The 16700-nt window shown below is 42.6% G+C and overlaps 1 protein-coding gene across 2 annotated transcripts in view; it reads left to right on the plus strand.

Moving 5' to 3' along the window:
- Positions 1-16700, plus strand: part of KDM7A (lysine demethylase 7A) — a 121445-nt gene that overhangs the window by 23065 nt on the left and 81680 nt on the right. For both annotated transcript variants that reach the window (XM_040345744.1, XM_040345745.1), the window contains exon 2: positions 13685-13770. In XM_040345744.1, the coding sequence (XP_040201678.1) occupies positions 13685-13770 (86 nt within the window). The remainder of the gene's footprint in view (positions 1-13684; positions 13771-16700) is intronic.

Below are 16700 nucleotides of genomic sequence, written 5' to 3' on the forward strand. Positions count from 1 at the left end.
TGGATGCCACCTATCGGGCGTCCAATCATGGCAGAGGATGGGAAGAGATCGAGGCGAGTGTAGGACATAGCCGTGACCCGCTGCCCCACTGAGACAAGCTAAGTGCTGGGCGGGTGGGGGAGACACAGTGGCAGCGTTTTTTTTTTGTTTTTTTTTGCGCCCCCCAACCATTTTGAGCACCAGCCGCCACTAGTTTGGCTCATAATTTTCTTCTAGGCTCCTTGGTTAAGATTAAAGTTTGTCACGCCACGGGGTGCTGACTGAGCCACCCACAGCTTGATTTTCAAGTGATTCGACAAGAATTGGCAGGAATGCAAGCTGTGTATGGCCAACTTTACTCTGCAATGTAGAAGATTTACACAATTTTTCTTTTCTGGCCAGTGGTACCAAACTTGGAGAAAAGTCAGGATTCGCCCCCTACGAGTACCTCGGGTTCAGCAGCTCTTGACATACAGTGAAGGGATTTGGGTGCAACACTTGTGTATGCCGATAAATTGTAGAGCCGTCTGTCTATAATCTACTTTTTCATTACGGTCTCGGGGGGGGAATTGTAGTTTTTCAGTATATATTGTCATCAGTAATGGGTCAGTCTACCCCAAAGTGATATTTTAGTTATAATTGGGCTCTGGTGGGCATAGACTTAAAGGCCTTGAATCATCCAACACTGAGATCTCCCTGCCATAACTGTTCCTGCATGGAGGTTGTGGTGTGCCAACCCACCTTTGTTCTAGTTTTAATATCAAGTTCCTAAAAATATATATCAAGGTTGGCGGAAGGCCATCACATTGAGCACAGCAAGGAACTTGTCACCGAGATCTCACCAGTAGAGTTCCCGAGAAGTAGAGACTGTCATGGAGTTTACCTCTTCAGCATATCGGTTTTGCTTGGACTGACCCTTTAATACAAAAAACGGTAGGGGTGTGTTTGGGAGTATTTCAGATCACCGGATTACCAACAAATGAGGAGCGTGACTTGGTTGGTGCCAATGCCTGGCTGAAGAATTGAAGTTGAAGTCTGTTCTTTGTATAGTCAAGGTTTAAAGGACCACTTCACATTTTGATGAAGTTTTCCTTTAGTTCCCCCACCCCCCTCAATGCAGCCTACCCATTATATTCCTGCCTTTCACCCGATCCAGCGATGTTACCCTTGCCCGGCGACACACACGCTTTGCAAAGAGAAGACAAACGCAAAAAGCATTGCCAGACCTGGCAATCACCAGACCAGACCTCATGAAATTAATGACATCGCTATGCATCTGCTAAAGGGCAGCACGTTTCTGTGTGTGACGGGAAAACATGCAATTTTGTGCACACTACTACCACACAATGCAAAGTTGTTGTCTGGTGACTGCACTTAAGAGCCCTTTCACACTGCCAGGGCCTGAAAAACGCTGGCAAAGCGCTGCTAAAACTTGCAGCGCTTTACCAGTGTTTTTCGAGCGCTAGCGGGGCACTTTTAACCCCTGCTAGTGGCCGAATAAAGGGTTAAAAGCACCCCCTTTGCAGGTGCTTTGCAGTGACTTCAATGGGATGGGGCGCTTTTAGAGCGGTGTAGTCACCGCCTCTGAAGTGCTTCAAAGAAGCTGCTTGCAGGACATTTTTTGGATGCCCTGCCAGTGCAGTGCCTCAGTGTGAAAGCACTCGGGCTTTCACACTGGGATTGCAGATGAGGCTTTTTACGGGAGCCATTTTTAGCGCTAAAGCGCCTCAAAAACGCCCCAGTGTTAAAGTTTGAAAATTCTCAGTGCTTCTTTAAAGTGGAGGTTCCACCTGAAAAAAAAAATTTCCACCAGAAATCTGAAAAAAATAAATGGGGAAAAAATGTTTTTTTTTTTTTTTTACTTACCCTAAATAGCTGTTGCTATGCGGAAGTGCCGAATCTGCCTCTTCATCCTCCACAGCGGGTTCTCTTCCTCCTCCTACACTCGGTGTCTTCTTGTGAATGGGGCGCGCTGCAATGCATTCTGGGAACTGTGTCCCAGAAAGCAGCCGGGCCATTCACAAAGCGCTGCGCTGCTCGCGCATGCGCAGTAGGAAACGGGCAGTGAAGCCGTAATGTGGATGGCGGCGCTAGGATCGAGGATCGGCCTCGGCGAGGGCCGACATCGCTGTGGCTAGGACAGCTAAGTGTCCTTATTAAATTATTATTATTATTTTTTTGTAATGGAACCTCCGCTTTAAGGGCCAGTTCACACCATAGAAACGCAGTCCAGTAGCGTTTCAGGTGCTTTTTCTGCATGCGTGGTTTTAATGCATTCCGGTGCATTTTTTCCCCTCTTTTTTACTTAACCAAGAAAATGCGTGTTTTCCGGTGCATTTTTTTTTAAGCTTTTTAAAATGTTCCAATACAGTCCAGTGCGGGAAAAATGCAGCATGTTCCACTTTTTTTTTTCTCTTCTGGAACGGCAAGCACTCGTGTGAACAATGGCATTAAAAACCATATAACCTACTTTCCATGTGTTTTTGATGTGGAAAAGGCCAAACTTGGCTTCATGTGGTGTGAACTGGCCCTAAATATGTTTCTGCAAAAGCAAACGTTGGCAAATGCATTGCTATTGATTGTGACTGGATGTAGATTCCATTACCATTTATACAAGTTGTCCTCTTCCCTTCCCGTCGGCCTCCTCAGTTAGAAGCAGAGTGTTTTGTCTGTGTTGTTGGGGGTCTTTACAGCTTAAACAGCGGGGGGGGATTTGGGGGGGGGGGGGGGGTTTGGAAGCTGATGGGTGCAGAAAACCTGGCAGTAAGCGATTACAGGCTTATATGGCGGAGATAGCACAGCTGTGAGTGACCTTTCTCGCCAGCGCAAATGCTATATCGCAGCCGGCATGTGCGGATTGGCCCAGGGAAGAGCTGCTGGATTTGTCTGTCGCATAAACACACCAACTGTCAGCAGCGCTGATAATGAGCTTCACATCTCCTTGTGTTTCTGATGTATGTGAATGCAATCGCTGGATGCAACCTTGCCTACCAAAGAAGAAAAAACTATGAATGCAGGTATGTGTATATTCAAAAATGATTAAATGCAACGAACTTAAAGGGGTTGTAAAGGTTGTTTTTTATTTTAAAAAATGGGTTCCTTTAAGCTTGTGCATTGTTGGTTCACTTACCTTTTTTCCTTCGATTTCCCTTCCAAATGTTTTTTTTCTTTGTCTGAATTTCTCACTTCCTGTTCCTCCTCAGTAAGCTTTCCACCAATGGAAAGTCAGTCACAACAGATTACTGAGGAGGAACAGGAAGTGAGAAAAAAAAAGGAAAAAACGTTTAGAAGGGAAATCTAAGGAAAAGGTAAGTGAACCAACAGTGCATTAGCTTAAAGGAACCTATTTAGAAAATAAAAAACCTTTACAAACGCGTTTAACATCCTAATGTAACGTAGAAACCTCTTGTACAGTAACACCCAGAGTGGAAGGGGCAGCACTGGGGGCCAATGGGGTGTCTTGCAAGTTCTCATTGCAAGAAATTAGGGATAGGAGATGAGGGCAGAGAGATGACCTCATCAGTCAGTTTCTGCTCTTGCACTGTCCAGTCACATGCTAAATCTTCCTGTTTAAAATAAATAAATATATACACACAAACGTGTTATCCTTGCTCAATGGTTTTGTGAGGGGAGCTGCATGAAAGTTTTTTTTTTTTTTTTTTTCTTCTTCTTTCTCCCTTAATGCAGAGAATGCATTAACACCGACCATATGCAAATATGCGTTCTCGGCTTGAAGGGGTTATACCGGGGTTATGTATGCAGCTGCAGGCATCACCATGGTACCATTTTTTTTTCTTTTGTAATAACCGATGCGGCTAAAAGCCCTAAGGAGCAGGAGGAGACGTGTGCCGTCTTCCGCGGCTCGCCTGGGCTCTCCTGTCCCACCGGGAAGCCATTGCGACCCACTAGCCGAAGACCTGCATGAAGCCGGAATCTGCTCCGATCGGGTCTCCTTTCTAGTAACCCTGAAGCAATGTCATGACATTACTTCTGGTTTACTCTGACTTTAAAAAATCCCTAGTATTCCAAATTATTTTTTTTAATACATTTAAGTGCAAAGGAGGGATTTGGGGTCTTATAGACACCGGATCCCTCCCTAAAGAGTACCTGTTACTGCCACAAGGGGTGTTTACATCCCTTGTGACATCAATAAAAATAAAATTTAAATTGTATAAAAATTAAATAAAAATACATTTTTAAAGCGCTCCGTGCTCGCGTGCAGAAGCAAATGCATACACGAGTTGCGCCCGCAAATGTAAACTTTTTTTAAATCGCATCACACATGTGAGGTATCGTGATCGAGTGAGAGCAATAATTGTAGCACAGGACCTTCACTGTAACTCTAAACTGGTAACCAATAGACTAGTGTGCGCAATTTCAAAGTATAACATGTTTGGTATCTATTTACTCGGCATAACATCTTTCGCATTATACGAAAAAGTTGGGTCAACTTTACTGTTTTTTTTTGTTTTTAAAATCATGAAAGTGTGTGTGGGTTTTTTGTTTTTTTTTCCCCCAAAAAATTGCACGATCTCCATTTTATTCTCTAGGGCAGGCTTGTCCAAAGACTGGCCCGCAGGCAAATCGCAGCCCACGTTCCGGACGGCCCGTCTGGTCATTTTGACATTTATGTCTTTTGTGGCCCCCAACGAATCCCCGGGGGCCACAAAAGAAATACATGCTGGCTGCCTTGGAGGAGGTGGGACGAGCGCCGAGCATACAGGAGTATTTCTTGTTTACACGGCGACAGGAAGTCCCGCCATTGGACGACTGTTCTGTCCATCACAGGAGGCGGGACTTTCGATTAAAGAGGCAGCAGATTAAACAGGAAATTCTCCTGTATGTTTGTCGGTGCTTGTCCCGCCCCCTCCCTGTCTCCTCCAAGGCTGTAGATGTCCACGAGGCTGCAATAGTGAGTCTGCATTCAGGGCAAAGGGTAGTGACACGTAGGGATGTGACTTCACCCCGCGCGCTACATACGGAATTCTGAGAGATTCTGCTGGTTCTCTGCAAGCTGCTTTAAGGGTGAGGGCAACACCCTCCCCTATGTCTTGGCATTTTTTTTGCATTCCATTTACAACCCATATGTGATTGCTCATGTGTATAATGTAAGTGCGTTTATTTAAAAAAAAATATGCGTGTGTATATACAGTGCCTTGCGAAAGTATTCGGCCCCCTTGAACTTTGCGACCTTTTGCCACATTTCAGGCTTCAAACATAGATATAAAACTGTAATTTTTTTTTTTTGAAGAAGAAGAAGAATCAACAAGTGGGACACAATCATGAAGTGAAAATTTATTGGATATTTCAAACTTTTTTAACAAATAAAAAACTGAAAAATTGGGCGTTCTAAATTATTCAGCCCCTTAAGTTAATACTTTGTAGCGCCACCTTTTGCTGCGATTACAGCTGTAAGTCGCTTGGGGTATGTCTCTATCAGTTTTGCACATCGAGAGACTGAAATTTTTGCCCATTCCTCCTTGCAAAACCGCTCGAGCTCAGTGAGGTTGGATGGAGAGCGTTTGTGAACAGCAGTTTTCAGTTCTTTCCACAGATTCTCGATTGGATTCAGGTCTGGACTTTGACTTGGCCATTCTAACACCTGGATATGTTTATTTGTGAACCATTCCATTGTAGATTTTGCTTTATGTTTTGGATCATTGTCTTGTTGGAAGACAAATCTCCGTCGCAGTCTCAGGTCTTTTGCAGACGCCATCAGGTTTTCTGTATTTGGCTCCATCCAAAGTTCAAGGGGGCCGAATACTTTCACAAGACACTGTGTGTGTGTGTGTGTATGTGTATATGTATGTATATGTATGTATATGTGTGTGTATATATATATATATATATATATATATATATATATATATATATATATATATATATATATATATATATATATATATATATATATATATATATATATATATATATATATATATACAGGGCTCGACAAATCCCGGGCGCCAGGTCGCCATGGCGACTAGAAATAGGGTCCTGGCGACTTGAATTGGAAGGGGGGCAAATAAAAAAAAAATTTTTTTTTTGTGAGCTGGGGCCATCTGGTGGTGAGCCGTTGGTATTAAGTTATTACCACCAGATGTGATCTGGCGCCATCTGGTGGTGGCCGTTGGTATTACAAGCTAAGCATTACAAGTTAAACAGCAATTCTAATGTAATTTTTCACTATTTTCACTGCCATCTTCTTCCCTCTAATTAGAACCCCCAAACATTATATATATTTTTTATCCTAACACCCTAGAGAATAAAATGGTGATCGTTGCAATACTTTCTGTCACGCCGTATTTGCGCAGCGGTCTTACAAGCGCACTTTTTCTCAAAATTGCGTCCGCTCGTGGAATGCCGACAAACTTTTACCCTTTAAAATCTTCATAGGCGACGTTTAAAAAAAATCTACAGGTTGCATGTTTTGAGTTACAGAGGAAGTCTATGGCTAGAATTATTGCTCGCGCTCTACCAATCGCGGCGATACCTCACGTGTGGTTTGAACACCGTTTACATATGCGGGCGCTGCTCACGTATGTGTTCGCTTCTGCGCGCAAGCTCGTCGGGACGGGGCGCGTTTTCTGGCTCCTAACTTTTTTTACCTGGCTCCTAGATTCCAAGCAAATTTGTCAACCCCTGCATATATATATATATATATATATATATATATATATATATATATATATATATATATATATATATATATATATATATATATATATATATATATATATATATATATATATATATATATATATATATATATATATATAATTTTGTGTGTGTATATATATATATATATATATATATATATATAATTTTGTGTGTGTGTATATATATATATATATATATATATATATATATATATATATATTACCAGTCCTTTTTTGTGGCAAGTATGAGCTGTTGGGGAGCCTATTTGACCTTCATATACTTTGGGGGTCACAACTGTAGGTTAGGACAGTTTGGATTGGCGATGGATCATGTGTTGACCAACATGGATTGTATTAATGAAAAGGATTGTCACTTAACTTCAGAAATATGCACTTGGGATAATTTATCCTAAAATATAATTGACCTTGTCAGTTAATATTTTCACATGCCGTATATGGTCTTGGGATAATTATCTCTTCTTTACGATTATCACTGTTGTGTTGTAGTATGTGATTGATCATACCACTATTATGGCGGTAATTTGAGCCGTGTTCTTTTTATGGTGAATTAATATTACACATTACCTGCTTTCAGTGATTCACCAAACCCCAAGGACATCCGCTACCTCTAATCAAAAATGTCGGCATCTCTCGTTTTGTAGTTATGTGAATGATGGTAGATTTCACAATGATCCATTCACGCCGTACTTCATTCCAGGTGAACGCAGAGCATCATGGTAGCTCACACATGTGTAACAAACGCCTGATATTTGATGGAAACCTATTTTCCTTTCTCACGTTACGGAATAAAACGTAACCTGTCTCGCGACCCCAACATCTTCTGTTTCCATGGCGACAGCTGTTTACCTGTTACCTTGGTGAGACTGTGATCTAGAAATGGAATTGCAGAACTTGATTCAATATTCCTTTTATTTCCTTATGAAAAGGAATTAAAGGGGAACTCCAGTGCTATATAATTTTTTTCTTTTTACACACTTCTACAAAAATCTGCACAGCAGTTCCTATTTTCCAGGTGTGTGTGTGTGTGTGTGTGTGTGTGTGTGTGTATATATATGTGTGTATAATATATATATGTGTGTGTGTGTGTGTGTGTGTATATATGTGTGTATAATATATGTGTGTGTGTATGTGTATACACACACTGCTCATAACTTGATATCTAATCAGATTTAAAACATTATAGTAGTAAAATCAAATATACATTATTACATAACGTACATTAAAGTTGTCCCCCTTTTTTTTGCCTCTGCAGAAGAATGTAACCAGTTCACTTTAAAGCGGGGGTTCATCCAAAAATAAATGTTTAACATTACATTCAGCTTAGTTTTCCTAATGACAATCGGCTGTTTTTTTTTTTTCCCCCCCGTACATACCGTATTTCACCGCCGCTTCCGGGTAAGTCTTCTGCGGGACTGGGTGTTCCTATCTGATTGACAGGCTTCTGACCGTCGCATACAGCGCATCACGAGTTGCCGGAAAAAGCCGAACGTCGGTGGGGCTCTATACGGTGCCTGCGCACCGACGTTCGGCAACTAGTGACGCGCAGTATGTGACGGTCTGAAGCCTGTCAATCAGATAGGAACACCCAGTCCCGCAGAAGACATATCCGGAAGCGGCGGTGAAAATACGGTATGTACCAAAAAAAAACCAGCCGATTGTCATTAGGACAACTTGGCTGAATGTAATGTTAAATTTTTTTGGGGCGAACCTCCACTTTAACGTTCATGTGAACCCCAACAATGACCTTATTTTCTTTCTTTTAGCCTGTTCAATATACATAATTGTGTATTTTAATTTTTTCCCCCCCAAAAAAGCCTGTCAAATGATCATGTCAGATATTCAGAGCTGTCTATTGCCCTGTGCACACTTCTATGTTCTCTCAAGTAGTGTAATTAACTCTCCTAGGACTATGGAGTAATTGGTGTCGGTGTTTGTATTGTAAAGAGTTGGAGCCGTTGAGCAGTTTACCAAGACAGCTGAGCAGGGCTGACACCACTCAGTCCACAATATGATCAGCCTAGAGCAGGACTTTATTTGGTTATAGATGGATTGAAATTGGGCCAGTTCAGCAGGAATCGATTCGATCTGTGTGTTCATCCCTGTTTGACCAAAGCCAATCATTGGATAAACAAGTTGGAAAACGTTTGACAATCCGCAACTGCTTCTGACAGTGCCAGGTCCTGTTGTCAGAATAAGATTTCCTATTGGGGATGCTTTCATCTACCTGCGTTTTGTGTGGATGGATCAGTCTGTAGTTTTTTTTTTTATAGACTATTGGCTGAACAAAAAATACAACCCATTTATGTGGCCAGCTTTAGGAGCAAAGTGCATTTCTAGCAGGTATTTTTCTTTTTCTTGTGAGGTATTTTAAATGGTATAAAATCTGGGGAAATGTCCATGTAGTGTAGAGATGTAGTGCATATGTTTTTAGAATTTGTATGATAAATACCTTGCCTTCACCATTTTTAGCACCTCTGTTGTACTGATCTCCTGCAACCGCTTTGCAGCTGCGTGTCATTACTCGGTGTGTCCTGATGGTGGCAATGGTGGAACGTAATGAGCATCAACATGGCCACTTGTGCTTCCATAGACCATGCAGGAACTGGGAGACCAGGGACATAGCACCGTCACCCTATCACAGGATGTGCCTTCATTATGGAATCGCTAAGGGGGCCATTCATCAATGTGTTCACGCAAGATTCAAATTTTTTTATTTTTTTTGTTTAATTCCATTAAAATTCTAACTAAGCTGAAACCTACTCCCTCCCCCATTTGTAATCAATTGTATCTGCCCAGTAACAGAAAAGATACCTACTTACCTATTCTGAAGTTGCATCCAATCCGGTTACATGATCGAGTCCCAGCGCCGGGTTGGCAAGGAATTCAGCCATAGACTTACTATGGGGCCGGCTGTCCGTCCTTTTAGGCTGGATTCACACCTATGCAGTTTTAGTGCTTTTTTGCGGTTTGCAGATTTGCACTACAGTCCGTTTTACATGGTCTCCTATGGAACACGTTGTGTAGTGCAAATCTGCAAAATGCACTAAAAATGCCATAGGTGTGAATCCAGCCTTACACTGAAGCCAGCACTGGGACCTGATCACATGACCAGACTGAAGCACCCTCTCAGTATAGACGGGTAGATAGAATGGGAGAAGGTTTAGACTTGGTTAGAATTTTAACTGGGTTTACACTTTAAATGCATTTTTTTATTTTATTCATTTTGCATTAAAATACTATTCAGAGATCCATTAAAGTGCCAAGGATTCTGAGCGTTTAGTGATAGGATTTACATCCACTTCAAGCGTGTGAGACAGTGTCAGGGCCATTAGATTGTAAGCTCCATTAGCAACCAGGACCAATGTGAATGGCTGATCGTTTGTTTTTAAATGGCTGTAGAGTATCCCAGCTTTGTATGAATGAGTGGAATAAAATCTCCCATGCTGTTGGCAGCGAGCGCTGTAATTGTGCTCCAGTTCCCCAGCAGTATAGCACAATGCCGATCTCATTGTCCTCCTCCCTCAGTCTGTAGCGCTTGAAAGGCTTCAGTGATACAGTGTACCGTCTGCACGGCTTTTTCTTTTCTTTAATGGGAATTGCCCTAATTACATTGTGAAGACTGCTTCCTGTAATTAAGATCAAAGACAAAATGGAGCTGTCCCAGCCATTTCTCGCCTAAACAGGCTCCGGCTTTCCCTTGGCTACGTCTCCCTTTCCGATGCTCTTGTGACGGCATACATGTCCCCCACCTTTGTCATGCAGGAGACGGCGTGCTATTTTTGTAGCTGGACCAAGTAATGCTCATTTAAAGCAAAACTCAGTCAAAAATAATGAAAATTAAATAATGGCAAAATAAAGACACTTTTACTGCAATACTCTTCTTCAATCTGGAGCTTTCCCCAGCAGTACTTCTTTGTTGCAGTGTCATTTATCGCTGAGCCTGGGTCATCCTGGACACACCCCACCTCACCCCATGACTGGACAGTGAAAGAACAAGCAACACATTCACTTATCTCTTGTCGCTTTGCTTTCTCTTCCGTTCAGCATGTCATTTGTCAACACATCAACTGATTGACTTCTCCTGCTTCTTTCTATTAGGTCCCATTCACACTTCAGCATTTTGGAGCCTGAAGCTCCAAAATTCTAAAGGAGAGAAAAAAATCAATTCTGTATGGAGATGGTTATGGAGCTTTTTTTTGTAGCTAGATTGCGGGCAGATTTTTGGAATTTTTCTGCTGCTTTTTTTTTTTTACATTGTTGACCTTTTTGACCTGTACAATATCGCGTGACTTTTTGCCTTAAAACAATACGCTCAGGTGTGAATGCAGCCTTGCACTCCAGCACTGCTGTATAGGGAAAGACAGTGCCAGGTCTAAGGCCCCTTTCACGCGATCCGACTTATTCGTTTTGACGGCGGACCTGAACGGCCGCTCCATGCAATCCTATGGAGTGTCGGATGTCAGCGGAGACATGTCCGCTGACATCCGACCTAATCCACCCAAAATCGGACCGATGGCGTTGCGTGACGTCCATGGCGGATTGGGTGAGATCTGATGAAAACGGACATGCTGTCCGTTTTCATCAGATCTCCCCATAGGAGACAGCGGCGCTGCACATGCTCCTGCCCGCTCAGTGAGCAGAGAGGGACTTGTCATCCGCCGGCTCAATCGGAGATTTGCGGAGAGATCTCCCGCTGAGCTGGTGGACTCTGCTGAGACGGAGTCCGCCTAGTGTGAAAGGGGCCCAATTCTGATACTTGCACTGATTGTACTAAACAAAAAAAATATTCAATAATGATGTACAAATCCAATACTTTTATGTGCTTCTTTTTATTTATTACTGGCTATAGAATAGCTTTAAAGTGGTTGTAAAGCGTTTTTTCACCTTAATACATTCTATGCATCAAGGTGAAAAACCACCTGAGCTCAATGTAATCCAGAGATGTACACAAGCTCAGTGGCTCAAGCCGCTGTCGCTCTACTCATTGGACATATTGATATCACCAAGAGACGTTGGCTCCCGCTGCTGTCAATTTAAAAGCTGCGACATAGAAGGCGTGGCCGAGTCACGCTGTCTGTGTCAATGAACGCAGCAACGGGACTCTGGAGCGAGCATGCACAGGCACCCCCAGTTAAAAATGGCTTTGTGGTGAAGGGGAGGGGCATAGAGTGCCAGTAGGGGACCCCAGAAGAGGATAGGGGCTGCTCCTGTGCAAAACTATTGCAGGTAAGTATAGGCATGTGTGTTTGATAAAAAAAAAAAAAGTTTACAACCATTCACACCTGGGCATTTTGAATCACTGCGATTCGGACCTCTGCTAAAATGATAAATGACGCAATGCAAATTTCAGATGACATTTATTTGAATGGCACCTAAAAACACAATTGCACCATCATTGTCGCGCAAGCAATTGCATCACGTGAAGCTTGTCGTTCATAAAGGGATCAGGAGCTTTTTTTGGGCAAGCTTGGTGTGATGCGGTTAGCCGGACACTACTGTGCGACAGAATTGCACCACATTTTTTAGGTGTCACTAAAATGACCCATGCGCAGTTTAATTTTAGCAGAGGGTTTGCAAATTGTAGGCAGAATGGCAGCAACAAATAGTGTCAAGAATAGGGGTTCTTGTTCCTACAATTTACTGTGTTCACATCTATGATTTATATGGATCAGAACAGAAGGCAGCAGTACCTTTTTTATTCTTTGGGTCCATGCACACTGCTCCACTTTGGTCCTTAGCAGTTTACTGCGTAAACCAAAACTAGAGAAATCTGAGTTCAGTCCTGCGTTAGGACTGTATTTTATGCTTGTGAATATTTGCACTAACCTTGCACTAACATTTTACATGCTTGGAGCTTAATGGACCCTTCTGTCACAGCTCAGGGCCAAAAAATGTAAATGTAGCATGTAACCAAAAGTCGCCACATTTGTAGAATAAACTCGTCCTAAAGTCGTCATACCTGAAGGTCAAGGTCATTCTGCCCATGTGCCAGTACTTCATGAATGACCCATTCAGGGCTGACATGTAAACAATAGTGTTTAAGAAGCCGTCGCCGCTGCCCTTAATTACACACCATTGTTTACATGTCTGCTGCCTAGTGTTTGCCTCGTTCAAATCATTTACTAGGCAGGGGAGATATAAAGGGCCATTATATGGCCATTATATGGGTAAATGTTCAAAAGCGGCATCGGTGTGAGCCCATCATTACATGGTAAAATCACATGTTGCTGCAGCTTGTAGTTCCGATTCCCCTATGTCATGTATTCACCTAGCTTGTCCGTATTCATCAAAAGTATATGCAACGTCCTGTTCTGGGTCTTGCAGTGTCCAGTCCATGCTTTTCTAATTCCTTTGTTGTGTCACACAACTGGACATTCTGATGCAATGAAAACACATTTCTTCCAGCATGGTGATCTGTTAATTGCTTTTTGTGTCAGATCCATTTACTGATTAGCTCTCAACTGCAGAACACTAGACTGAGAGACCTGGGAATTGTGGGATATGTAGTTTCTTCACAGAAAGTGTCGGCTCTCAGACTACAGAGGTAGTGCATTTACCATGTAGCATGCCTCATGTTTTAAACGCAAAACCTACATTTTGTAAGCTAACTTCCTGCGGTTCCTGGATGTGCTGTGCCTTTATTGTTCCTAGCTGTCTTTGTGAATTACAGAACACCTCCAAATGGCTGGTGAGGGGGAGGCATTCTGTAATCGCAAAACTTTTGTCCCTGTTGCCCTAAAGCAGAAAGTGTGTTACTGGCAGGACCACCAGGTGAAAGGGGGAGAAGCCTGAAGAAAAAAAAAAACAATTTAGCCACCACATCTATTGACTGCCAAGCTGCAATTGTTTTTTTTTTTTTTCCTTGGGTTTGGATGCACTTTAATTATGTTGGGTTGTCCGTTTTATATGCATTAATTCTTGAACACCTGGATATAGTCTAACAAAAGTATATATTTTATTGACCACCTTTCATGTAGCTTTGTATTTATTGGGTCGCTAATGGTTTACGTTTTTCCCCTCCGCAGCTGCGTAAAAGTTGAAGAGCACGAGGCAGCCGATATAGATCTCTATCACTGTCCGAACTGTGAAGTGCTTCACGGACCCTCACTGTGTAAGTACATCCTGTGTGTGTGTGTGTGTGTGTGTGTGTGTGTGTGTGTGTGTGTGTGTTTTTTTTGTTTTCTCAGGTCCTCCTACATAAAGATTTTACAATTTATTTAAAAAAAAAAATGGTATATTGAAATGTGGACCTGATTCTGGCCATATCAATTGTTTGTCTGATCAACCATTCAATCCAATAACAGTTGCAGCTGATAAACATGCATCGATCCAATTGCGGTCATTGTACCTATTGGAAAGAGTCAAACGTAAGTTGGCTGCTTCCAAATCTATTGTTGTGCAGTTGGCTTGGGAACAAATGTAATATTCCAGCCCATCTCACCGTTTTCTACTTTGGGTCGATCATGCAAAAACTTCATGGAAGAGTTATTGAAAAATAAGGGTTTGATTCAATCTTAATATTAAAAATCATTGCTTTTTTGAGCCTAACTGGATATAAATTGACTGAGTTTTTTTCGGAAGACCATAACACTACATATATTATATGACGAAAGGTTAATGGAGACCTGACCATCATACATATAAGCGCTTGTTGCATCTCTTTCCTAAGCATTGATATGAAGTTGGCCTTTCTTGCAGCTGTAACAGCCTCCACTCTCCTTGGTAGGGTTGCAACAAGATTTTGGAGTGTCTGTGGGAATTTGTGCCCATTTGTGAGGTCAGATACTGATGTTGGATGAGAAGACGTGGCCCACAACCGGCATTCCAGTTCATTCCAAATGTGTACAGTAGGGTTAAGGTCAGGACTCTATACAGGCATTCCAATTGGTTCCAAATGTGTTCAGTTGTGGAGCTGCGGTGGCTCAACGCGATTGGCACTGCGCTGACAAGCCATTCACCTCTGCAGCTAGGGGTTCGGATCCCGGTCTCGGCTACATGTGAATTGAGTTTGGTGGTCTCAGCCCGGCTCCCGGTGGGTGTGCTATGCAAGGTAAGCCTGCGCTTAGTACGCCCACCCCCCTCCCACAAAAACCACCACACTTACACGCACTCGAAATTGGGTTAACATCACGCACTTTGACCACGCGGTCTCTAAAAAGAGAGGCGAAGGACTAACGGGGCTGGTTGAGCGGGCAAATCCTCTCACTCCCTTATAGGGAGTCCCTCTGCCCCGTTGGGCTTCAAAGCGGAGCAGGTAGGGCGGGCTGTGTGGGAGGACCCCCTCACACACCTGCCATTGCCACCCGGGGCATGGAGAAAGGTGGCAGATTGCCTCTGGGGCAAAAAAATGTGTTCAGTAGTGTTAAAATTTGCACAGAGCAGCCCCAATCCTCCTCTTCCCGGGTGCCTTTTTAATGCGATCCTGGCCTCTCCCGCCTGTTCAGCGCCCCGACAGCACGCGGCCTTCCTGAACGTAAATTTTTTTTTTTTCCGTCCTGTTCCTTCCATTTTTTCTAGTCACTGTGGTGGAAAATGAACATCCACCTGACCCCACTAATAAGAAAATTGAATCAACACCTACAACTAAAAATTTTGAACAAAATTCTACTGGTGTATGGCCAGCTGTAAAACTACTGGAAGCCACCCAAAGAATTCTGTATTTGTCAAGTTTTTAGCCAGTTGGAAATTGTACATTGGTGTGGTAGGGACATTGGATTGGCTTTTTTTCCCCCCATAGGACTTCACTGCATAAATACATTGAATTAAATGCCATAATCTGCTTATTGGTTCTTTTTTGTGTACTCATTATTTTTCCACTGCACAGATGTGGTTTTCTTAACTCCCATCCTTATTCCCTCTCCATGTAAAGAAAACCGTTTAATCTGTGTTATATGCATGTTTTATGCAGTCTGGGGTTAGTTATACTGTTTGGTTTCTTGTTTTTTTCCTGTGTTGACGTTAATTGCGTTGACCCGACCCGAGAGTTTATCTGGCGTTTTGCCTTGTGGCAGATGAAGGCATGTAAGGACAATGTAGGGTTTATGATTACAAAGCGCTCTGGTATTTCAATCCCCGGCGCACTTGCTCAGTTGGGGTTCCTGTGCCGAGCTGTAAGCCACTGTCCGTGGCGAATGGATTTCCAAACTGGGGCGAGCTGATAAAATATCCCCTGGGAAACGGGAGGAGATGCAGGGGGAATAAGGGAGAGAAGGGGATCTATGCACAGAAGACTCTGTGTATTCAAATAAGCCTCTCCAAAAGGAGAAAAGCCTTCTGGGTAAATGCCATATTTACATAAGGGAGTCCAAGTGAACGTTTCGCCCTCTGCTGTTTTTAAAGGAAACCTGTACTGAGAATTTTCTAGTCGGCCATTGCTGGATTTAAAAAAGCTAGTTGTCATGACGATTCAAAGGCTTCATTAATTATACTGTCACTGATTTTTAACATCTGTGTGTTAAAGGCCATGTCACTTGCCTATTTGGGGGCAAAGTGACAGGTCCTCTTATTAAAAAAAAAAAAAAAACAATTGCCCATCTTCATTCCATCAGGGTCCTTGGTAAATGACCAGGGCTTTTTATGTGTGACCACCCTTTAAGAAAGCAATGTTTTTCAAAGGAAATGTAAACTCAAAGCTAAGTGATGTATAGTTTGCTAAAGCACCATGTATTGTACACACAAAAAAAACTCCTTTGTTGAAAAACCAATACTAAGCCTTATAAGAGCGAAAGGGCTTTAAATCGTGTGGATTACTAAAGAAAATTGGCTTTCAAAGGCACGGTCTGCTCATGTCATGGCGCTTCCCTTGTATATAGAAATGGGATTTCACCATAATATACACTGCAGGAAAAGTAGAGAGAGAGGTTAGAAAATATGCTTTACAGCCACCTTACACCCACAGCGCCTGGGTGAAGGTTGAAAATCTTGCTGGAAATGGTTTTGGTCTAAAATCTCACAAGGACCTCCTGCACTTTGCTGGGGCGTCCTTTTGCTTTTTTTGGGGTAATCAATGTTCTCTGGACTTTACCAGAAGGCTGGTGAGGT

The sequence above is a fragment of the Rana temporaria genome, chromosome 3 (assembly GCF_905171775.1).
Source record: "Rana temporaria chromosome 3, aRanTem1.1, whole genome shotgun sequence".
In the NCBI taxonomy this organism is placed as follows: Eukaryota; Metazoa; Chordata; class Amphibia; order Anura; family Ranidae; genus Rana; species Rana temporaria.